The following is a 24703-nucleotide window of genomic DNA, read 5'->3' as shown; positions in this document are numbered from 1 at the left end:
ATGATTGAATAAAAGCTATATTTACAGCGTTTAAAAATTAGACTTATCTATAATCTTGAAATATTCAAAGTTTTATTTCTAAGCTATACATTGGTATTCTATAATAAACTGTTACAGAAATTATCCCTTGTTTTGAAAATATTATGATTCCAGTGTGTATCTGTTCATAACGAGTATTTGTTTGGAGTTTCGATCTCTTAATTATTACTAGGAAGAACCTTATTACCGGTAAGGAATAGAATATACTACTGTAATCTCCTGAGGAATTGTACATCCAATATTGTCTCTAATTCTACCCTGTGTCTATAAGCACACACCACAAGAATCCAAACACCACAAGAAGAACAAGACAACAGTCTTTGAATGCAACATAAAAATTCAGAAAAGCACAGCAAACATGAAACATTGAAAAGCTGAACTACATTTCTTTTGTTTGTTAGGATTACAATTTTAATTACATCTGTGTACATAGAATAAGGATGTTCACATAGTACAGGGAGCAGCTACTAACACTGGTACATTGGTATAGCATTTGATGGAGGTTATTGTTTATTGGTTATTTAGCGACTGTAGTTTTCTGGGGGCATCTAATCGGTTTATACATTAGATTACACCTCGTAACAGTCTTGAAACTGACTGACTTTCATGCTGTGACAATACTGGTTGAAAAGCACATATACTGGTTTAGCTACGTGTTAAAGATTGCCATCTACAAAATAAAATCTAAATCAATAAATAAGGTATAGAAGTGTTAAATTCTTCAATTTGGTCAGAAGGCTACTACTCTGATTTCTTAATTTTGCAAACGTTGGCATTTGCCTTATTGCCTTTAAGCTACTATTGGTTCATAGGGTTTTTCTGCATGTGAGGTTATAATTTTGCAAATAGGCAGTATCTCGTTCATTTGCAACTGAAGCAGTTAGAAATCACGTAGCAACTATACCTTTGTACAGTCGCTGTCTCCTAACACCGTTACAGATTGGTATTTGACATGGAGTATTTATATGTTAGACTACTCGGATATACTGTAGGTGTAATCTAATCCTTTGAGTCAGTGAACATTTAGTTATAAACTGGAGCTCATGTTAAGAAACTGGATGTTTTGGACCAGACTGGCACACAACATAAATTGCATCCGTGATAATATGCACCTTCCCTTCGACTATTGCTTTAGTAAGATAAATTCCCACATTAATAAATGGCTGAAAACTGGTAAAGCTGGTACAAAAAAATCTCCGTTAGTAAGAAGAAACAAAACATTTAAAAAAATCTTCCTTCAGGATTCATTTGTCCTTCATTATTGTTCATCATTGTTCAAGCCAGCACAAAAATGCAGTATTTCTTTCTCTTTAGTATTGCATGAATGAATAAAGCTTAAACTATTCCCTGAAAAAGTTACATTGTAGCTAACCTAAGAAATATCTGGAAGACTTGAAAAAACAATTAAGGAATCAAATGGCTGTAACTGATCTAGATGGAAAATGCAATGATAAGAAGCAGCCGATGCATCGTCGCTTAGTCGTCTAATTAGAGACTGCTCCTATGAAATCTAATACTGCATTCAGTCAGTTCATCGTGTTGTACTGTACTGCTAGGTACGGTGGTTCTCTCTTTGATTCCTTTGTCATTGGGGACATTATGGTTCATAATAAGTTCACTGGCATCCATATTATGGATTTCCATCCTTTGGCAGGCCTGGCTTCCATCTCTCTTCAATTAGAGACCTCTTTTAAAAAGTTCAGCAGCAAAGAAAAAAGAGAAAAGGAAAAAGGAAAGGAAAGAACAGAAAGGAAAAGAGAGAAAAGGAAAAGGAAAAGAAAAACTGCATCAGAAAGACACAGAAGAAAAAGTTGAAAGCTGCTTCACAGTCTTGCTGCTAAATATCAGTGCAGTCATTTTTTCCTTAATTAAACACTAAGTTTCTTTGCCATTATTATCCTGTTTATTTTCCCTTTTTTTTTTTTTTTTTTTTTTTTTTTTAAAACGTGCATGATGGGGAAGCCCATGATGCTTTAGTCAGACCTTGGCCTCCAGCATTTCCAAAAAAAGTTTGTGCATGGGGACTTTGCCTTCCAGTTTGATGTTGTAGAAATGCTGCACAGCCTTGGTGGAGGTTTGCCTCAGAAGCGGGAGAGTCATCAACATCTTGCCTGCGCGACGTGGGTCTTCCATGTGCTGCCCGGCCTCATAATCCTGCAGAGCCTCATGTAAGACGTCCTGAAGTTTCTGCACTGCCTCAACATCCTCTATGTGCATTGAGTCTGCAAAACAAAGGAGCAACAGGAGGTTTCAGTTTGGTGTGCCAAAAGTCAGATAACGCTATGGCTGCACACCACTTTCACTGGTTCTGTCCATCCTCTTTCACAAAGAAGGAAGATAATTACCCACTAATTTCTATATTGACTTTCAGGAAAATATCTGGAACCACTGTGGAACTACAAATATACAATTAACTCTTGTGCAAGTAATTCTTCTCCTCCTCCTCCTCAAACAAGTAAAACAGTCACCCTTGCTGCTCCATAAACCATCTCTTACAGTTACTGCTTTGAAGAAATGATAGCACCAAAGGGCTGTGTGAATTGAGGCCTGCGTTTTATCAGGGAAGCAAGAATGACTGCCCTGCTATGGAAAAGCTCAGTAAAATTCTGCGTCAGGCTCCAAGGCTGTGGAGTTGGGAGCCATGCTCGTTACCCACTGCTCAGAGATGATAATCACGGGATTAGGACCACTGCACTGACACAAGGGAAAAGCGGGTCTGATGTGATTTCCTGATGGGTTTAGTAAATTTTTTCTCCCTCAGGCACATTCAGACAGACAGGCAACACTTGATATGTTCCTGAACAGCTTTTGTTCTGTGAAGCTAACATCTCCTACAAGGCATAATCCTTCTCTCCCACCCACTCAGAGGGTGGTTCATCTTATGACTGTTGGGGTTTTGTGTTTTTTCTAAATCACTCAAAGCAAGCACCTCGCCCTGTACCTTTCCAGGTTTTGGTGGTGTAAGTATTGAGTGACAAGCCTAGACACAACGCACACCAGGAGCTAAACTAAACTGCTGCATGACCCAGAAAGATTAAAGCAATGGAAGTGTGAAATAAAAAGATCAGATCTAACTGAAATAACTGTAAAACCCTCAACAGCATAGATACAGAAAGGGAAGATATCCGTGAGAACACACAGTTACTGGACCATGCTGAGATGACTTCGGACGAGCAGCCCTAATTCTCTTGACTTTTAGGTAGTCATAAATGCCAAAAAAACCCTGATGTGGTCCAAAGTGAGGTGAAGGCAAGTAAGGAAGAACAGTCATAGGTGAAAGAGGCCACCAAACAGCTCCTAACAGCTACCAAAATTTGGATGGTTAACAGACTTACAGAGCCAATAAAACGCCACATGAGACTATAACTGCTGCGAGGTACAAGTCCTAGGGATAGGCTACACTGTGCAAGCTTAGCTCAGGGTGAAAGTGGGTCATGGCATTATTAAAGTATATCCTTGAAAACTCTAGTTAGTACAATGCTGCTTTGCATCTTAAGTTTTGGTTTTGGAATAAAGCTCCTGTTCCCAGATAGAATAATGACTGAGGAGTTGGATGGTGAAGAACCCACTTCTATCATCGTTTCCAAGCCCTGTATTAAGCAGCCTGATGCCACGGATCAGTATTTTGACAGAGCCTCATGTTTTACCCTGTTGATGATAACAACATCAAATTTTGCACGTGCTTCAAATATCTGAATTACATTCAGAGAATTAAGATGCATCTAAGATTCATTTCCTAAAAGCTGGCGTGCAACTATTTCCTCAGATAATTAGGCCAGACAGTAAATACCTCTCTCTTTTCAAACACAAACATGTAAACTAAAACACAAACCAGTAAATAACAGGTTAACAAAAATGTTCCAGCTTCTATTGTCAAAACAAATGTGCAAATTGAAAAGAAAAAAAATAAAAGTTACAGCTCCCGCTCTAAAACAGACACTTAATTATATACAAGTTTGGATCATTTAGCACGTTTTATTGATTCTGATGACAGTTTATCTGTTAATTACACATAATGGAGTCCTACGGGAATTTTACATGTTTAATAATTCTGAGTCTTAGCGAATACATGCTCTAAGAAGCATGCAGTTAAGACGCTGCAGGGATGTGATACCGCACATCAAGGTGCACTGTGCTGAAAGCAGAGAAACGCAAAAATATCTCTCCTGGGGAAAAAGAAGGCTACAACATTTTAGAAAAGATGACAGGGAAATATTACCTCTAGCAAAATTTAGTTCTAATTAATGTGAGACCATTCCCCAAATCCATACATTTTTGATAGTTTTCTAATACAGCAATTCTATTAAATAATTCTGTGTCAATAGGAGAAAATCCCTGAATTTATGTCCTACAAACAGATGTAATCGATACAGACATGCTAACACACACATACAAACGTGACTGATGTCTTAAGCATAGTGTCCAGCACCGGGCTTAATTTGGAATGCAAACTCCAAACAAATAGTCATCTGTACTCCCTGACTCTTTACGAGTCCTTGGATATTCACCATTGTGCTACAGAACACACGATGTGCTACTCCAAATAATTTTTCCATAAACTATGCACAGTTTGTGCAGAAATTACACATCTCTTCCTCCTCTCCCCAGACCCACAGTGCCAGGGCCAGATTTGCTGGGGAACCAAACAGGAGCATTTTATCAGCAACAAATGCTTGGCGAGTCAAAGACTGACTGTTCTTGTGAATTTTTTTTTACACCATACTGCATAGAGACAGGTCTTTCTGGAGAACCTGACTATAAATGTTTAGTTTTTAATCCTGTACAAAACCAGTCTGATTCTTCCCAGAATCAGTATTTGTGACTGCAACCGTGTTTGAGTTTGAAAACAGATGGATGGAGTCCAGACTAATATATTTTTTGCACAGAGATGAAACTTCCCCAAGATCTTTAGCTCTGCAGTTTGGATAGCAATTTGGCCTGCAGCGTTAGGAATATCTATGCTCTACGTATTTCTTACGCAGAAACTGAGCGAGGAGGGAAAAGAGGAAGAGAACACCCTCAGAAAATGCAAGAACGGAAGGTGAATCAAAACCTGCCCTCTGATACAGCTATTACACTCCATGCTCTCAAACTCTTCCACTGTGTGGACATCATCTTAAAAGAAGGGATCTCATCCTCTCCTTGCAGGGGTGATTGTATACCATCCCTCCAGTAAACAGAGCAATTGCTTACATGGGAAAGTAATAGTAGTAAAGCATTTAATGTATTTGTTGCTGTCTTTGAAATCAATTTAGCAGCTGGGAAGAACGTGACTGGCCAGCTCTCCACTGGCCTAATGCAAGCACTCCGCTGCCAAACAGCGGTTCATGGAGCAGTTTAGGAAGCTGTGCCTTGGGAAACAGATTTTATCACAGGAAATGGGGTAAGAAAAAATAGCAGAGGGGCACTTCCAAACAGCAATTAAGACTTCAAACTGTTCTTTGAAAACGGTGATTTAACGTGAAAGATTTAAAAATGATTTAATCAAATTACCGTGATAATTTAACTTCCCATTTACAGAAAAGATTCAAACTCATTTCAGCTTTACCCATTCTAGGGTCTGCTAATGTTTAAATGCAAACTCACTAAATCTGTGCTATTTAATTAGACCATGATTCAGCTCGCAGATTGCTCGGGAAAATATTAATCTCTACAAAGATCCTTCTTCAAGTTTTAGCCTTGCAGTCTGGAACTTCCACTTTATTCCGATATTAAACGAATGTAGATCTTAATCCCTCAGGCGTAAGCCTTTGAAAATAAGGAAAACGGCTGAAAACGCTGAACTAGCCAAGGGGAAAAGAGGAGGAAAAATAAAAGAAAAGAGAAATCTTTTCAGTAACTACAGACTGGCAGATGTAGAAGTGAATTCAGAGCAGGTTAACTTATTGCTGATAAACCCAATCCTCACTAGTAAGAGAGGGCAATGTCAACAAGAACCACTATAATTTAAGGAAACGTAGAGTCTGTGTGACAATCCAGAAATAAAGAAATAATTCCACAGACAATATGAAACTGAATTATACGTTACGTACAAAGATTTTGAATGTTCTTCCTATACCAAGAAAAACCCTCTTCTTTTGTTTTTGGGTTGTTTTTTTTTTTAAGTGGCTTTGCAGACAGTCTGGATAATTTACAATTACATCCTACACAGGTAATATCCAGAGGAAACCTACACCCAGATGTAATACACTTAAAAATCAGTGCCTACATAAACAATTAAATTAAACAGGGTAATTTGAAAGTGTTGTCATTTGAAAGCAGGAGGATTTGATGGTAAATGCCCTGCAAAAAAAGGATCCCAGGCTGGTGAAACTGAAGAGCTCAACACACAAACACAAGACTTGTTGATACAACACGCTGCTGAGAACATGGGATTTCAGTCTAGCAGGAGGAAAAGTTGTTACCAATCAGTGCTGTGATGGGAAAGAGTGAGATCAACAAATGAGGACATCAACTCATTGAGCTCTGCTTGGAGAATCTCGTTCTATCCTTGCAAATGCCTTCCTTCACCATCACAGGATGGGAAAATAGAATTGTACCTCTTCTGATCAGCTGATTGATTGTATCATTGTGCAGAAATGGGAGAAAACTAGAGTTCTTATGCAAGAAAAACACCACAAGGTCCAGACAGAAATTCAGATTACAATCTACTTCGTTTAAAATTCAAGCTTCATCTCAAATGCAGCAAACAAACATCCAGCCACCCAGGAATCATTTAGAACACACCACAAAGGGTGACAACTAGCTAAAGATTGGAAAGCACTTGAACTGAGGGCAAGGAGACCTCTCAAAATACTGCTCAGAGGAAAGTTAAAGGCTGGTATGTGTGTATGTTGTATATAACATCACTAAGAAGCGGTAGAAACCCAGGGTCTCAAATGAAGTATTTCTTCATGTCAGAAAATTCAGGCAGCATAAAGGAAGAAATTATTATAGTGAATCAAGCAGCAGGGAATATGCAGCAGCAAACGCACACATTAAGATGCTGATAAAGCACATCAGAGAGGCAAATATCAACAAGTACTCAAAAAACAGCAATCGCTGTGACGTTTCTGATTCCATATGGCTGAGCATTTCACAAACCCAAGCTGGATAAATCAGTTTAGAAAGTTGTAGGATCCTGGAAGAACTGGATGGGATGAAGAGTAAGAACAGCAGGCAAAATGGTTTTTGCTTTACATAAGGACAACAAAATCCTAATCTGGATTATGTCTCAAATAAGAGAAATTTATTATCTAGATTGTATTGCCAATCCAAAAACCCCACAAAAATCACTGCAGTGTTTATTGACGGGTGAACTGTTCTCAGAATTACAGAACCCCTTCCTCTCCTGCCTGAAATGTATGCCAGATTTACACAGGGAAACTTGCATTTTTGCAAAGTGCTTGCCCACACTGTGTTTCTGTGTAATTTTTATGAGAAACACACCACAGTGACATTTTGAAAAGCACATTGCTTAAGATAGAAGCAACCCACGGAAATTGTCAATAGCAAATCAAACTAGGTTCTTGGTTCCCTCACCCAGCAAGAATTCCTATCCTTTTCCAGTCTAGAATTGAAATTGCCCCAGATACTTACTTTGGTCCTCCCTGTGTTGGGTCATAAATATACTTAATTGTGACCACCTATTTGCCTGTCTTTTATGAACAGAACTATTTACTGGGGTCTGCATGGTTAGGCTAAGAGACAAGCACACAGACAAACAGAATATTTTCCCTTGCAAAAGAGTATGGCAAAAACGGTCTGACATTTGGATTATTCTGTTGGAAACAGACACTTCCATCGGAATATATGCTGGAAATTAAAGAGGAATAAATTAAGAATTCCTTGTTGATAGGAATCATAGGCAGTGGAAACCAAAAAAGTAAAACAAAGGCTTGTATGATTGATTTTAGTGAACGAGGTCTTAGTCGTGATTGCGCTGGTTTGGCCTACTTTTAAGAAGAGATATGAAAACTGAAGGCTCAAAGCAGTTTTTAAAACACAGTAGGAAATGAAGATGTAGTAAGAAAAGAAATTACTTCACAGAACACACCTATTTATTTCAGGGGCTAACTGGATTAGCAGTGAACTAAAACCACAGGCATAAGGTAAGTTAAAACACAGTAAACCACCTTTTTTTTATTCCTGAAATGGCTTGCTTTCCACTAGGATAGGTAGTGAGGGTAATAAATAAAGGAATATTTCTGCAATGCAGAACAAATTGCATACTATGAACTGGTTCAAGTACCTACTCAATAAGGCTACTAAAACTCCGGAAAAGGGGAAATCGAATGACAGAGCTGGGGGGTAAGACACCAACTAAAAGAAAATGTTGAATGAATGCTTCAAAATCCTTTTTATCCACTACAAGATAGAAGTAATTGCCATAATTACCATTGAGAGCCACTAGTTTAGTGCTGTGGAAAAGCAGGATGAGTAACAGTGAAGACTAGCAATCGCATTAGTGACACAGCGGTTCATACCGTTGCTTTCCTACCCAGAAAATCTGCCTGTCAGCACAGAGCTGGCCCTTGGCAGACACAGCACAGCACTCCCCTTACAGTCCTGCCCCAGCAGTAAGGAACCCGGGGCTCTGTCCTCCCACTGGCCACTGGGCCGGCCTCGCTTCTTGCCCTTCATGAGTCTCAGGCTGCTAACACATAAATAAAATCTATCTATTTCATAACTAAGTGAGGAATATCTCAAAGTTATTCAGTTACTAGACCAACTACCAGAAAAAGAAAAAAAAAATAAAAATTAAACCAGTAATTAACTCTGCTACCATTTGCTTAATGCTATCATTAAGCAAATGGTAGCAGAGTTATTTATTTTCTCTAAGAATTGTGGGTGCCATCTATTTGATTACATGAAAATGGAATATGAGGAAGAAACTGTTCAAGCAACATGAAAACTCTGACTATAGTGGCAACATCCTTTTCTAAAAACTGGTTTCTGTGCTGTACCACTCTCTATACAGAATTACATGAAAGAGTTAACAGACCTTGCTATTCATATTTGGCAAAATAAACATTGGTAACATACCAGTAACACACACATATATATATTTTATATATGCCTATTCACAATAGATAGACTTTTAATCATGAATTCTAACACTACCAAGATGAGTAAATAAAATCAAATGAAAAAATAGGCATTATTAGAAACTAAATATAGTATGATGTGACATAAGATAAGCCACAGTCTATACTGGGAATAAAGATGATGTCCTGTGGAGTAAGTGATTTATAGAGTTCTACCAGTTAATTTTTATTATGATAATATTATTCAATGGTGATAGCCTAGTGCTCCGAGTACACTGTTTTGGTGGCTGGAAAGCTAAGTAAGTTGAAAGAACAAACTAATTTTTTTACCAGGACAGATGATTGTGTAACTTTACTGGCATCAATGTTGATCTGTGCTTCATTACGCTAAAATGCACAAGATACTTCTTGGTTCTCACTCCTTCAGTACTGAAAGGATGCTGAGCTTTTTTTAAGAGAGTTAATAAGAGAGACCAGAAATTGTGATGGTGAGCAGAGGTCCTTTTCTCCTTCTGGTGGTACAGGCTAGACAGCTAGTATTAGCGTTTAAGATTAAATTTTCAACAGTGCATAGGCTTATACTTTTAAGTGCATAGCATCTACATTTGGGTCAGATTTTTCAAGGTGCCAGCAGCCTATTAGGCAGACACACACGGATCAGATTTTCAAATGTGCTAATGTATTTTGACACTCTAGTTCCTCATGTTAGGTCTTAGATGGGAACTGAGCTTCTCTTAAAAATCTGGTCTCAGTCGTGACTCCTAAGCTCTTCTGCAACATTTGGCCTGAAGGCACAATTTAGTCCTTACTGATTAGGCAATTTCAAAAAACTGCTCACCTGCAACTCCCTATTTAGTATTACCTAATCGATACATGAAAGCATTTTCTAATACAAAAGAGACAAGCAGGTCATCTTTTCTGTGTCAGAGTGTTCACGTGCGCGTGCGCGCACTTGTGTACACTTCAAACATATTTTGTAAATATTTCACCTTCCCTTACACACGAGGAAGTAATTGGTACATGCATGTTTTGGAAACCATTCAAAGTTGATTTTCTGCGTGGGTAAACAAAGAGCTCATTGGTGCCAGCTTGCTTCATTTGGGCGGTGTGAGGTGGAACGCCGGGCAGTTGCATCCTGCAGCTTCAAGGTACCTACTTGCTTTTGTGTAGAGAAGGTAGAGAAAGAAGGAAGGAACTCGTGATACTGACAGGACAAGGGCAATGTCGTGGTGTGAGGGACTTCTCTGGAGTTCAAGCATAAAGGCTGTATTAATTACTATCGAATCAATGCAGATGTTTAAAACTAACCTGATAAATTCCATATTAAGCACTACATATTAAACACAACTGTTGAAATCATGCCTGTATAGACTTTAACATACACAGGACTGAAATGTCTACACATTTCAGTATTGTGCTCTTATATATATATTTAAACTTTTCAGATGCTATATGCACTCCATTTGAAATCAGTGACAATCTACAAAGTTGATTCATCTTGCATTTCTGGAAATTTATAGAAGCGGCGTGGCATTGGCCAACCCTGCAAAGGGAACATTTGATAATGGCTGTCAGAGAATCTCCCTGAAAAACGGCTTCTCCTCCCCACCTTTTAGAAACCAAACGGCAGGATTATCTCAGATCAAATACTGCACAAGTAGACTCTGCAGGCCCAAAGAAAAGTTAGCAGTAGGGGTGTTTTAATGCTCACGATACTGAGATTTGTTGGCCAAAACAAAGCTTGTGGTATTTATTCAAACAAAATACAATCAATATGAAGACGATCTACAATTTCTTTTTCCTGCTTCTATACACCAGCAGGGAAAGTACTATGACACTGTATCATAAATCACTAACACAGATACAGAGCTATAAAACCATCTTTGTCTACTGTTTACAGTAGAGTCAACCTGGGAATCTTTCTAGACGGTGCGGATATGGCAAAAATGTCTGAAACGCCTAAGATTTCTTATTATACTTCATCCATTCTCTCTACAGCTATAAAAAGGCTAATATATTTTAAACCAGAAAAATAAATAGTGGAAGTTTTGGAAGAAAGCAGATGTAGCAACAAAATACATTAAAACGTGAACTGCTAACTGATTTGATTTTATAATGGCATTTTATTTCTTTTTTTTTAATATAGCTGCATTTACATTAATCAAGTTCATAGTTATGTGAAAATAAGCTATTTCTGGTTTTGTCTATAAAAAAAGACAAAAACTTTAATTTTACTTTAATTTTGCTTTAATTTTACTTCAATTTCACTTTAATTTTAGCAGCATCTGTAAATTAAAACACTAGGGGTCTGATATTCTTTGATCGGCTGTAATTCTGCAGGTGCTATTTTACACCTACCGGTTAGCGCAGCTACAGCTGACAGAAGTTTGGTATCTGCTGCATGTACAACCTGAAGCTGAAATGTTGAATGTCAGCAGTCAAAACATTCTGTTGAAAGGGAAGTCGACTGGCTGGCTGCTTTTTAACGCCTCCTCGCAATAGTTTCATTTTAAAACAGCAATTGTATTTCTTTTAAGATGAGGGAAGGAAACGTTTTTCACTTAAATGTGCCCTGAATTTTAGTATGCTGAATTGTATTTATCTCTGACATTATCCTGGTTGTAATTCCCAGCGAAGTTAATGAAGCTACAGATGATTTTGATACACTCTATGCACAATGTATGACTAAACTTTTTTTGGCAGCAGTATCTTTTATTATTACTTAAACACTGCATGTCTTTTGGGGGGGGGGGAAGGTGTGAGTGGTATTTAACACCATATCCCTATATTCTAGCCTCTTATCCTTTTTATCCAGTAAACTATAGAAATATTTCTAATTCAGTCTTTGAATTACAGAATCAAAATAAATACAAAAAACCTTCTCAATTTAGACTCCTAATTCCAGATAACTTTCCTGCTCTGTTCATTAAGCATGACCAATTTTGAGAAAAATCCTTCTTTAAGCTGCAAAGCATTCTCAAGTGTCTATTAACAATGGTCAAAATTTAAAAATAAATCTTCAATTAAAAATAATTTTGATCTTTGAGATGCATTTCAGCATTTTGTTTATTCTGGAAATAAGATAATATTCTAAAACTAAGGGCAGAGTTAGCGGGGTGGAGAATATTTTACAAAGAAACTAATAGGCATTTTGGCTTTGCATGTTTTTGAATTATATTTCCAATTAAAAATGCAGAGTGCTAAATCACATTACAAAGACAAATAGGAAAGTACAACTTCATTGTTGAAAACAATTTCCCTCCTATCAATCTGAGGATTCATGCATCAATATTGTAGATGAACTGTTAATTACAAAATCAATTAAAAAATTATTTCTAAAAACAGTCACGCGTCCTGGCTCTCAGGGGGGCAATTTGGGCAGAAGGTCTCATCTCACTAGGACCGCGCCAAATCACAAGTCGTCATCCACAAGTAAGCAAAAGCAATCTGGTTTTTCATTTTTCAGCGCGGCTGAGCCCAGCCTGAGATTGATCGTCACATATGGCCCCAGAAAACAAACTGTCAATACCTTGAATGCTGCAGAATTTGAACAAATAGCCGTCCGCCCATTCAAGCCACTCATTGCATCCCATTTAACAGATTTTATTGACAGTTTCCTTCTTGTAATTAAAGGGAAAACTACTGGCCAGCAACCAAGATAAAGTTCAAAGATAGGGTCAAAACAAAAGCAGATGGAGGGGCACGGTGTGACTGTCAATGGAACATAGCATCAGAGCATGTTATTGACACACAGGTATCTAATGATCAGCACGTCATTAAAGAGGGATCTATCGTGAACTTTATGCAAATGCTAAAAGGGACTTAAGACCACAATAAAGCATTAAGGAGACACAAAAGGAAAAACAACAAAGCACAAACGATTTTTACTTATCTGAGGCTATTCACTGCTTCAGCACTTTTAAATTCAAATGTAGAAAAAAAATTCTTTCTGAGATTTTTAACCCTTGCTGCACAGGTAATAATTTTTGCAGAAGCATTCTCATAAATGCAGAGGATCCATAAGGTAAGGTGTGGTCCTTGTGAGATTAAATTAGAATTTCCTCCCTCCTCCCATATGCTGAATTCACTCTATCAAATAAATCAGTAGCTGCCTTTAAAGAGAACATATATAGCATATTCTCATGCATCCTTTCTGTTCATTTTAATTGCAATGATTAGACTTGTCTGGATTATGGAATAGATTTAGGAGAACAACATCTATATTCATTTGAAGGGATCTTTGCCTGTAAAATACTCGCCAAATCATACAGTGCAATATTCTCCACTCCCTTAGGAACATATTCCACAGTTACTTAGAACCAGAAAGTTCTTCTTAGTTTGAACTGCTTTGTTTGTTGTCTTTTAGACTAAGGTCCGATTAGCAATTTCTTATTCTAAAATCATGTTTAAAACAAGCATGCAGAAAGTATTATGGAGGAAAAAAAAAGAAGTGATGTATTAAAAATGTAGCAACTGTCATGCCACTCTGCCAACCTGAATTAGCAAGTGCTATAGCTTTGAGGGTGACAAACTCTTCTTTCTCCAGCTTCATGCTCTTGTATTTCTTTACCAGCTGCAGTATGGCATTGTTAAGGTCAAGAAGGCCTGCCAATTTGGATTGGTCTTCATCCATAATATAATCTTCGGCATATACGAGCTCATCCTCAAAAGAAAGTGACCGGTATACAACACCGAGAATCAAAATCTCCATCCAAGCACTCTGCAGAAGGCTCATCTGGTCAGCTAGAGACAAAGTGGAGAATCCTGAATAGGAAAAAAATACAGGAAAAATATTAAGCACGTTTGCATTTGTCAGAAATCTGCTCCTCTCTTTGATTTATTTTTATATACATTGTGATAAAACATGTACGTACTCCATTATTCTCCCTTCTGCTTCTGTGCCTCTCCTCCCCATCCTTCTACAGGAAAGTAAATCAATATAAAATCAAACGTTTTCTAATCAATGTACGAAGTTATAAACAATTTGCAATTTGCAGGCTCTTTCTGTAAGAATCGTATTAATTTGGGGAGTATTGCAGTGATAGTCTGTGATTTGTATGATGTCGTCTTTGTTCTGAAACACTCATGCTTAGTTCTAAAACCTGATGCTGTGAAACAGAGATCTGATGAGACTGTTCATCATTACCATAAACCAAGAAGGACAATATAGGAGAGGAAAAAAAACCAACTTTTTTTAGAAGGGAAGATTTGATGTTTTAATAGAATTAAGGTGATTATCACAAAGAGGAAAATTCTCTTTGAACTTTAACCTCAGGGGAAAGAGAAGTAACACCTACCCTCCTCAGAAAAGATGCTAATTATTTCTGTAATGGCTCCCGCCTCTATTACACTTGTTGAAATAACAGGGTGGCATATTAAAGTGCCAACTGAATAGCAGTCACACCATCCTTTTTCTGAGGGCAACCAAAATTTAATAAATGCCTCTTAATGAATTTAACTTTTGCTTTTTTTTTTCCTGCTGTCTTTCCTAATAGGATCACTAAGGGCAAGCATCTTTACTGTCTTACCTTTTCAGACTCGTTTACAGTACCTGTTAATTTATTACATCAAACTGCTAATATCCCATCACATTAGGAGCTACAAAACAATATGGGAGAGGAAGTGATTTTCCTGGCCTGTTGGTGAAATGCAGTAGTTTGCCAGTTGGCACCATCAACCACAAGTACTTAATAAAATCATCAAAGGGGATTAGTCAAGCTTTTCTTACAGGGTCTTAAGACATGTCTGAGGCTTTCATTTAGTTGTTTATGGAGCTGCTTACATGTCCTTTGACAGGGTTCCTGCTGTAAGAACATTCTTTTTGGCGTTCAATTACACTTAAATGCATTTTTCTGTTTTGAAAGTCAAGAGTTACAGTCAAGCAGGAATATATCATAAACTAGCAAATCTGCAACGCATCTACTCCAAACAAGATTTTCTCTATAAGCACTAAGCAGCAAAACTAATACAATAAAAAAGAAAACCCTACATCCAAACCACCAGGCATCCATAAAAAATGAAACATAAAACTGGATGCATGCTCTCTCTCATTTTTCTCCCCCTCCTTATTTGTTTTCATTTTCTCTTACTGGCTTTTGAGTCTTGTGATAGAACTGTAGCTCTCTGCCTTCAAAAAAACCCAACAAAAACTGAGCCAACAACAACAGGAAACCCTTGAAGAGGTGACAACGGAAAATAACACATCTGCGATTAAAATAAATAAGAGGGAAATGGAGAAGAAATAATCATTTGAAAGGTTATAGGGAGGAATTCATGATTTCAATTAGCTTCAACATTTCTGTTCCTTCCCGTCTTTCAAGAACCAGTTTTTCTGCAGTAGCAGATGGACAGAGAACGTAGCCTGCAGCACCGTCCTGTGACAGCCCCATTCTCCCTCCCAGACACTGCTGTTAGTAAATAGATTTACACATTCTCCAATCTCCACACATCTTTCTGCCGAATAATTAAAAGCAGGATGATTAGTTTATTGAGTGGAAGGAGGAACTTTTTTATTGAGGTCCATCCACGATTTTATCAGGGCCAGCACTTTTACGGTTGTCATGAGGGTGCAGGCATCCAATTTTTCTTATCTGCCTGATTAATACAAACGCTGTTTCAGGACGCATTAATTAACAGATACAAATCTACGTTCTCATGGAAGGATCAATACAGAGAAGAAAAGAGGCATCAATGTGAATTTAGTGCTGATGATGGAGAAGGCACTCTATTGACATTTACGTGCATAGAAACTTTAAAGTTGCAGTGGAGCCCTTTTGTCCCTGTGATTTACAAATTAACAATTTTTCAGGTATAACAATGTTTCACACACTTTGAGGAGTTTAATTAAGCAAAAAGCAATAAAATCAGTTTTGATTAAAAAAAGTTTAACCTGCAATTTCTCTCTATTTTTTTCCTTCTGAAAACTCCCAACTCCCTTCTTTTATTTACTTATCTATTTGAGTACAGGTTTGTTCTTTTTTTTTTTAAACAAATAATGCTATGTTTCAATAACATTTATTGTGTGCCACAGTCAAAGGAAATTACATATGCCCTGTGAGGGGGAAAAATGTGATGTTGTCTATAATTTATTGTACTGCACTTTTGAAAAATCCGCGTTCTGATGCAGTAAATACCCTAATTGTTTTTATATGACACATAAAAAAATCAAAAGGAATTTTTTACATTATAGAAAAATTGGCAAATATAAACCTCACTGTTCTGCTCTCCAATAATAAATCAAATAAACACGATTCTTTTCTTCCTGATAGAAGTAACTTTCCCTTGAAAGCCTGCTCAGTGAAAGCATGTTTTAACTTTTAAAGACATCCCTCATGGGAATGTAAAGCTGCATCATGTTGTAATTAATCTGGTTTTGTTTTGTTTTGATTTTTCAGAAAATGTGAAAGCATCCAGCATGTCTCTTGTATCACACCAATGCCCTTTTAAAAGATGTTCAGCAAGTCACAGTTAAAAGAATAGATGACTCAGGCGTATGTATTTACATACAGAGATTTATTTTTAACTGTTTGGAAGAGGTTATACTTACTTCGTACCAAACTGTGCTCTGATTCTGTGAGCTTTTGTTATATGAATCCCCTAGATCAACCATGTTCTGTGACAAGTGGGCGTTTTCTATTTTAAAATGTAACTATTTTTAAAAACGTCTCCAAATTAGACAAAATACACTTTCAGCTTTCTGGACCAGTGTGAGCCTCCCCAGTCACAACTGTAAGCTCTTTCCAAACTGCCCTGAGATGCTGCATGATGGTGTGGTTTTGAACTTTGTCGTGCATTGTGTGGGTCCTTAACCCTTAAGAGTCTTACAGGTCAATGTTTTAAATGTAGAACTGCATAATGCCTTTTAAAAATACAATGTTGTGTACCTTTTCCCCCCTTAGCATGTACCATATTGGCGACAACTTTGATCTCTCTCCATCTCCCTCCCCAAGTCAATGCCATTTAACGTATCTCAGGCATTTGCTAGCAGAATGACTCTGTACCTTGACCTGCAGTTAAACAGCATGTTTATCTGCAATACAGCGCACTCCAAATAAACCAGATGACAGTTTGCAATAACGTCATTTGGAAGGATTGAAAGGCTTCTCAAGAGTCAGGTACCCCTGAGGTAAGAAGCTTGAAGGAAGCATGTTTTGTGCCAACCCTCCTGCCATCTTCTACTAGACACTCGTGTGCTTGACAATGATGCCATTGGCACTTGTCAAGATTTTTTTTTTCTCTTTTTGCCTAGCAAACTGATGCACTTTGCAGTCAACTTACAAAAAAGGCTAAGCATTTGAAAGTGTGAAGGGCAAAAAATATCTGACGGCTAGTCTTCAAAAATACACTTTCATTTCAGAAAGCATAAATGTTTATTTCCTGAGCTGAGTGTTGACAGAAATAGGCTGCAGCGCAGGCATATGAATTTAACCCCTGGTAGGCATTCGTTTCAGTGCAGTTTTTATGTGGCTGAATGCAAGCATTGTAAATCTACAGGGTGTCTCGTAGTATCAGTTAACAATAGCATTGATTTGCTGGTTACAGATTTTCTTCCTTCCTTTTTTTCTTTCTTTCTCCTCCTTTCAGGGACTGTAGTGTTTCTTCAGCTAAAAATAGATACTTTTCTACAAACAGCGTATCACACTCAAATTGTAATTATGCCGTAATGACTCACTGAGATCACTGAGTGTGGATTGAGAAAAGGTTGATTGAGCAACTGAACATATGCTTGTTTTTTTTTTCCTTTCGCATACCAGTAAACCCAAAGCTCAAAGGAAGCAGAAATAAATAGGTAAAAAGGCCTTAGTATTTTTATTATAGGAATGACTGGCAGCGAGCTGACCGTGCTCTGCAGCGCTCAGCACTCCAAGCCAGCTCCAAACACAGTTCACAGTCTCTTAGATGGGGCTGTTTAAATCACAGATCTTTTCAAATATCAGCACATGCACTACTTGCTCTCTATTTCACATTGCACGCAGCTCCATGCTAAGCAGGGTAAATCTTTTATATTCCTGAAGACCCTTTCCTCTACTTCATTAAGATGGACTTCATGGACACTAACTCACTAGGGGCTAGAGTGAAGCAGCTGCAGATGGTCAAGTGCCAAAGTAAGATCTGTGCCTTGCACACAGCACTCCGAGACCTATCGGACAAAAAAAGACAGTGGCTGGACTTATCCCTACCATTATTTTCAGCCTTAAACATCTGATGCGATGCCTAAATCAGGCTACTCTGACTCGAATCCCAGTTTATTTCACTTTGCAGGGAATGAACTTCCCTTCCTCTCTGTTACGTGTTTAGAAATCCAAATATTTTATCAAACCAGGTATGAAATTGCTGGCAAATCTGGGAGCTGCTCGCTTTTTCTGATAATCACCTCCCATTTATTTTACCAGTTGTTTTTGTGATTGTTAGTTTTATGAGTAAAATATTCCTCCATCTTGCCCTGGTTTGTACTTCAAATATCTTCATTTACATTTTGTATAATCAAAGCTGTGCTTGAAAATGACATGTTCACTAGTGTGTTGCAGGTTCAATATATTTACACAGTTGAAATATCAGAGTTAGATTTTTAAATTATTTACACTTAATTTTGATAGATTAACTTCCTTCTAAATGTTTTATGGGTACTGATGTTTCAGCGCAATTTCCTTATTTCAAAAAATGATGTATAGTCACCACTGTCAAAAGAACAAACTGATATGGTAAACACTTTTTAAAAAACCTTTTCTTTCAGCCCAGATTCCTTTATTTATACAGTGTGTGGCCTCGTGGTCAAATGACAAACAGTGGGCCAAAGGCTTATCCTGGCTGCACAGAAGTGAATGTAAAGAAACTCCACTCCATTTCAAGATCAGATTCAGGTCCAGTGCGCTCTTCGATGTACAGCTGTCACTCTGCCCTCCTCTCCCTTGCTGGCACGCACTCAGCGCTCGCCCAGACCCATCGTACAACTTCAGCTGGCTTCCAGGGATGCAAACAAAGGCCCAGGAAATTTCAGCAGTGAAATTTCTGCTAGGGCTACATAATGTTTTCTAGACATGATCACAGTATTTGCTGAAGTAAACCTTCATAGCCTGACTGCCACTTAATATTATTCTCTCAGAAATCCAAGCAAGAGGATGGCACGATTCATGTTTTTAGGGTACATCTAGAGCTGAATCTCCCACATAGATCTGAATTAAGAGATCCTTTTTATTATATTAATCCAAGAAAAAATGGATTTAATTGCATTTCAAAATACTCTGTAGTCTAAAAATATATATCAAGACCCACAAACATTTCAGCTGTTATGAAAACCATTAAACAGAAGGAGAGTGCTCTCACTAATCACCAAACATATTTCACAGATTATGGATGAAATTTGGTGAAAGCTGGAACAGAAACAGATATGACTCATTATGCCAGGGTGAATCCTTTTTTTTTTTCATCCCCTTTTGCTCACAGTCAAAGGGCTAATAAGTGCACGTGATGCCATAGCAAGCTGAAATTTAAGTATGACTGAGGATTTTCATGTGAAAGGTGTCAGCTCACGAAACAAAAAGCACAGGTATTTGCCCAATCTTGAAAATCACAAATCAAGTCCCAAAGCACAAACCACAACTGACCAGAAACACAGCCAAAGGCTCAACTTAATCTATTTGCTGAATTCAGCTTCCAAGCTATTTAGAATTGATGTGCTACAATTAAAGTTATGTTTAGAAATTAGTTTCATCCAACAACTTTCACACAGTAAAACCACCGCCTTTTCCGAGCGATGCTTTGCTATATAGCGTCTCCTTCTGCCCCTATAGCAGAGCACTGCAAAAGCAGCACCGGGGCTCTGTTGCGAGTGGCACGCTCTGTGCTACGAGTTGTGACTGCCATCTGTTAGCTGTGCGGCCGTGGGAGAGGGAAGATCAGACTGCATACACAGAAGTGCCCAAGAATTACTCTCACTCAAGTACAAAAAGCAAAATGCATTCAGAGAGCGCTGGGATGTCTTCAGCCAAGCCTGTGCACTTTCTTGGGTTTTATTTAAATGTGTTTGTATTCCTAACTCCTGCTGTCCAAGTTCTTATAAAATATACATATTTTTTTATATTTTATAACATGGAAAAATGCCTATGATAAGCAGTTTTTCACTAACACCTACCAGTAAGACAGGAAATGCCACACAGAGCACTAAGAAACCCGGGGCTTTTATCACAACGCTACTTTCATCTCACTGAAACAACAGCAGAGAGATGGCATGGCAATAAAAATGCATTCACACTGCATGTCCCTCTCAATCCATTACGAACAATGGATTCTCACTAAGCAAATATTCGCTTGTCAGAAGTATTTGCAACACTGGATTCATTCAGCAGGACTAAGTAAGTGAAATTCACAGCAATTTCAAAGCAGCAAATTAGACATTTACAAACAGTGAAGATGCTGCTTGTCTAGCGTGACCTTTCACTCAAGCTATACAAAAAGGTGTTAATGTAATTTAAATACCAGTTAGAAGTATTTCTGGTTTGTCTTTTACCCTGTGAAACCTTACATGATAACACTAAACAGGAGCAATTTAAGCTTGTCATTTCTTCCCAGGGTAAGATGCATACAGTGAGATGTAACTCACTATAGTTCAAATTGATTTCAGTACTTTGATTCAGAGACACCCCTCTCTAACCACCCAAATATTTCTAGGCAGCTACTTTTAAATTTCTTATTTCTAGTTACAGCACAAGTTCTTGTGAGCTGCTTCTTTAGCAATAGTAATGGAAAGGAGCTGGAAAATGTGACTGATTAAGAATGTCTCCCTGACTTCACATAACCACCTTCAGTTGCCAATACTCTGAAGTGAAACACTAAAGATGAAAAAAACTGGTGAGTCACCCTTGCTTCAGGACAGATTTGGTAAGACCTCCATGTATTGAGTACTTTATAATGGCATTTCTGGAAACATATGGTTTGAAGTACTGTACTCTTTATTTCCATTAATTTTCATTTTATATCTTATTATTTCAGTATTCACCGAGAAAAAGGAAAATTTAAGACAACAGATTTAAACAGATTAATACTTGATTGTCCCTTTGGGCTGGTTTCACCCAGGTATTTACTTCACAATTTTAAATAGCTTTACTCCAAACTCATACCAACCTTATATTAAAAAGAAGCCAGGCCAAACGCTTATATTTTGATTTATCACTAGATGCTCTGAGAACAGAGGAAGACCTGATAAGTAGTAAACTGCTTTCTTTTTTTTTTCCCTGTATGTCAGAGAGTTGGCACTCCTTGTGTATTACCTTCTCTGTAGTGAGGTTCTGAATTCTAACATATGGACAATGAAAAAGTTTTAAAATTCAGACTAGCAGTCCAATATGGCCCAAAGTAGCTGTACGTCTCCTTAAGGTCAGCAATATGAACTTGCAGATTCCTGAGTGTGATCTTTCTAATGCACTACATCTGTGATTGGATCTGCTTATTTAAAGTTAACTCTTGCAGTTCTTTAAATTGTAACCTTCGAACATGGTTTGCTTAGACTATGGGGGTTTTTTTGTCCTCTCATTGAAGACAGCAGAGGCAGATGACATGACAGGCTGTGCTCCTAAAACCATCTTTGCCCCTAGACTTCAAAAGCCTGCGGCTAGAGCACAGCATTTTATATGAAATTGCTTTTTAAAACGTCTGGGATATTTTGAGGTATCACCTGTGTGCCCAGACATTTGCGTGGGAGAAAATGGAACAGGATTGTATTTATGACCCTGATTGTTTTCTTTCACTGAGCCTATATAAAAAGACCAATCATATTTTCAACATAAATATTGATTTCACACAACTTTTCCTTCAATCTATTGTGGATGTATGTATTTGAGTATGGGTACACTAAAGCCAGATTTGTGGGTGAAAAGCAAAAACTACATTCTGTCATTAGTAAAGTGACTGTAGATGAAAAACAACAAGTATCATGAATAGGGCTGAATCTCTCTCAAAGTCCAATCCAGAAAATGGTAACACAGTTCAGCTTAGAATAGTCAGCACTATACGTGCATATCCTGCGTGATATGCCTTACCTAGATCCTTCAAAGAGTTCAGCTAGCAGAAATGAAATTATAATCACACATAGTTAAGCAAAAAGAGTCCATCCCTTTTCTTTTTTTTTAATTTTTACTGAACTAAGCAAAATAAAAAAAAAGAACACGAACTTGAGAGAGGAACCTAACTAAACTAATAACAACAATCAGTGTTAGGTCAGGTACTGCTCACTTCAATCTTTGTACACATCAGCTTCCCAACAATTGCACACACAGACTGGGAATATCAAGAAATTTAGAGTTCAAGCTTCTTCAGCCTAGTGTATATTAGGCTTCAAAACCAAGTTTGTTGGATTATTTCATATCTCCCCCCCCCCCCCAAGAATGGAGGGATTTCTTGTACATTTAATACGTGCTGCCTTTTATTAATAACCTCTACGGGTCTGCTTTGAGAGTGCTTTTCCTCAAAGAGTGCTGGGTCACTGCTGTTTGCCTTTTGCTCCCCTGGGGAAGCCACCACTCATTTCCTCGCTGAGAGCTGTGGCAATCCCTGCTCCCTCCATCTTTCCATCAGGAAAAGTCAGGTTTCCAGGAATTCCCCTATCATGTTAATAATACGAATCCAATACTGGAATCTATTAGCATATGGAGACAACCATGCTTACTATCCTACCAACATATCTGTGTTAACCCTGTATGTGCTGAGCTATCTAAAATCTCTTTCCATAGCCAAACCAAAAACTTCAGGTTGCAAAAGTTTGGGTAAATATACCCTTTTGCCTTCTGGCGGGAAAACAACAGCTCAGTACAGTCCTACACATCTTCATTCTTCTTCCCAATTTTTAAAACTTTTCTACTGGTTAGTTGACTTTCTTAATGTGCTGCAGATGCCAAAAAATTCAAATGATGTTTATAATCTCCCTGGTTTGGGGGAAGAGAGCCACACATATTCTCCTACATGACAGTGAAATTTCTAGTTTACCTAGTTGAGTGTATATGTACCACTAAGATCATCTCTGGAGGTGGTGTCTTAAGTCTACAACAGTCCACATACAGAAAAAAAAAGAGAAAAAAGAAAGAAAAAAAAAAAAGGAAGCTGCCTGATTCTAATACACCTAATTAGCCATCGGCAGACTCTTAATTGCATACATTAGGATGATTCCATAGTGGAGATTAATTCTAAATATACCCAAGCAGCTGGTTAAGATGCCATGGATTACAGTGTGGACTGTACTTTTCCACTTAATTAGATATCAAAATTAAGCAGCAACAAGCATTTTGACATAACGGGGATCAAGCCGCCGCTTGGCATCCCAGAGCTGCACTAAAGTGACCGCTAAACAGAGCCGCACAGATGGAGAGATATTAAATGCCGCACTGGAAAGTAATTTCAAATAATAAAATATCAATATTTACATTTTAATTACCCCTACTGAGAGCCGCTCTGTCATTTTCACTATTGCCGACGCAGCAAGGGGTAGTGGAATGACATTGCGGCTCTGACTGCAATGACTATTTTGTTTCCATTAAAGAATGACAAGTGTTTTAGAGGCAGTGACACCCAGTGTGTGAACAAGAATGACAGCAGATCAGAAAATTCCTATTAAGGGAATAAATGACTCAACAAGAGAATTTACTTCAAGCAGCCAGCTCCTCCTTGAAACACATAATCCTTTCTAAATTTTCTGCTGAAAGTTTATTATTAGAGGTGCCTTGGGGAAACCTTAGCTTCTCATAAAATATCTAGAACGATAGGACCTTACATGATGACCGGTCAATTTAAAAACAATACTACTCAATGCTCATCCTATCTAAGAGTTATATCGAGAGTTTGTATGAATCAAAATAGTTTGGGGGGGGGGGGAAAGGCACGTAGTGAAAACAAGATTCCTTCCCGTAAGACCTGAAAGTTTTGACAGTGTGTGGAGAACGCCAGGGTTATTTTTGCTGTCTTTTCAGCAGTTTTACTACCATTGGCACAGTGAGTACTCCACACCCCATCTGGATCACAATTTGCTGGCCTTCAGAATTACATCCAGCGATTGATCACAACAGGTAATGTGTATATGCACAGGTTCAGGCCTCCTGTTTCTCTCTGCGTATTCCTTGCACATATATAAACACTTTTTCTTTCAGTATGTACATCAGAAACCCGTGAGACACCTTCGCAGCACCTTAGGAATCTAATTACTTCTGATCAGGTCTGAGGTCAATCTCATGGAAAATATTATATTACATCTGACATGCTGCATTTACAAAGAAGAAAAGGAAGGAAGAAAAATATCAAAACAGTAAAGAAAAAAAAGTCTTCCTTGGGGATGTCTGTCAAACTGCAGAGATCTTCAAAGAATTTCAATGGCCTCAGACATGAGAAAGTGTGTAAGAGAAAATTCTTGGTCAGTACACCCCAATACACAGCTAAGTGACCCTCCTCCTAAGTCATGGCATGCATTTATTTAATAATGTGCACAGCTCAACTTCTATAAATGTGACAAATGGCTAGAACAGAACATGGGGGAAAAAGGCATGAACATTTTTACAGAACTGAAAAGGAACAGCTTTATGGCAGTGACTATTGCAGGAGTTTTAGAACCAGCTTTGACATTAAGAATTAGCAGTGAAGTACAAAAACGTTACTCTGAC

At 37.9% G+C, this 24703-nt stretch overlaps 1 protein-coding gene across 3 annotated transcripts in view; it reads right to left on the bottom strand.

Annotated features, from left to right (window-relative positions):
- Positions 1-1991: 1991 nt before the first annotated feature.
- Positions 1992-24703, bottom strand: part of ESRRG (estrogen related receptor gamma) — a 290909-nt gene continuing 268197 nt past the window's right edge. For all 3 annotated transcript variants that reach the window (XM_050894411.1, XM_050894413.1, XM_050894412.1), the window contains exons 6-7: positions 13560-13829; positions 1992-2261 (exon numbers count right to left, since the gene is read on the bottom strand). In XM_050894411.1, the coding sequence (XP_050750368.1) occupies positions 2017-2261; positions 13560-13829 (515 nt within the window). In that variant the 3' untranslated portion in view covers positions 1992-2016. The remainder of the gene's footprint in view (positions 2262-13559; positions 13830-24703) is intronic.

This window comes from Gymnogyps californianus, chromosome 3 (genome assembly GCF_018139145.2).
Source record: "Gymnogyps californianus isolate 813 chromosome 3, ASM1813914v2, whole genome shotgun sequence".
NCBI classification, from domain to species: domain Eukaryota; kingdom Metazoa; phylum Chordata; class Aves; order Accipitriformes; family Cathartidae; genus Gymnogyps; species Gymnogyps californianus.
Note: the sequence above shows the minus strand (reverse complement) of the source record. Positions and strands in the feature narration are given on the sequence as shown.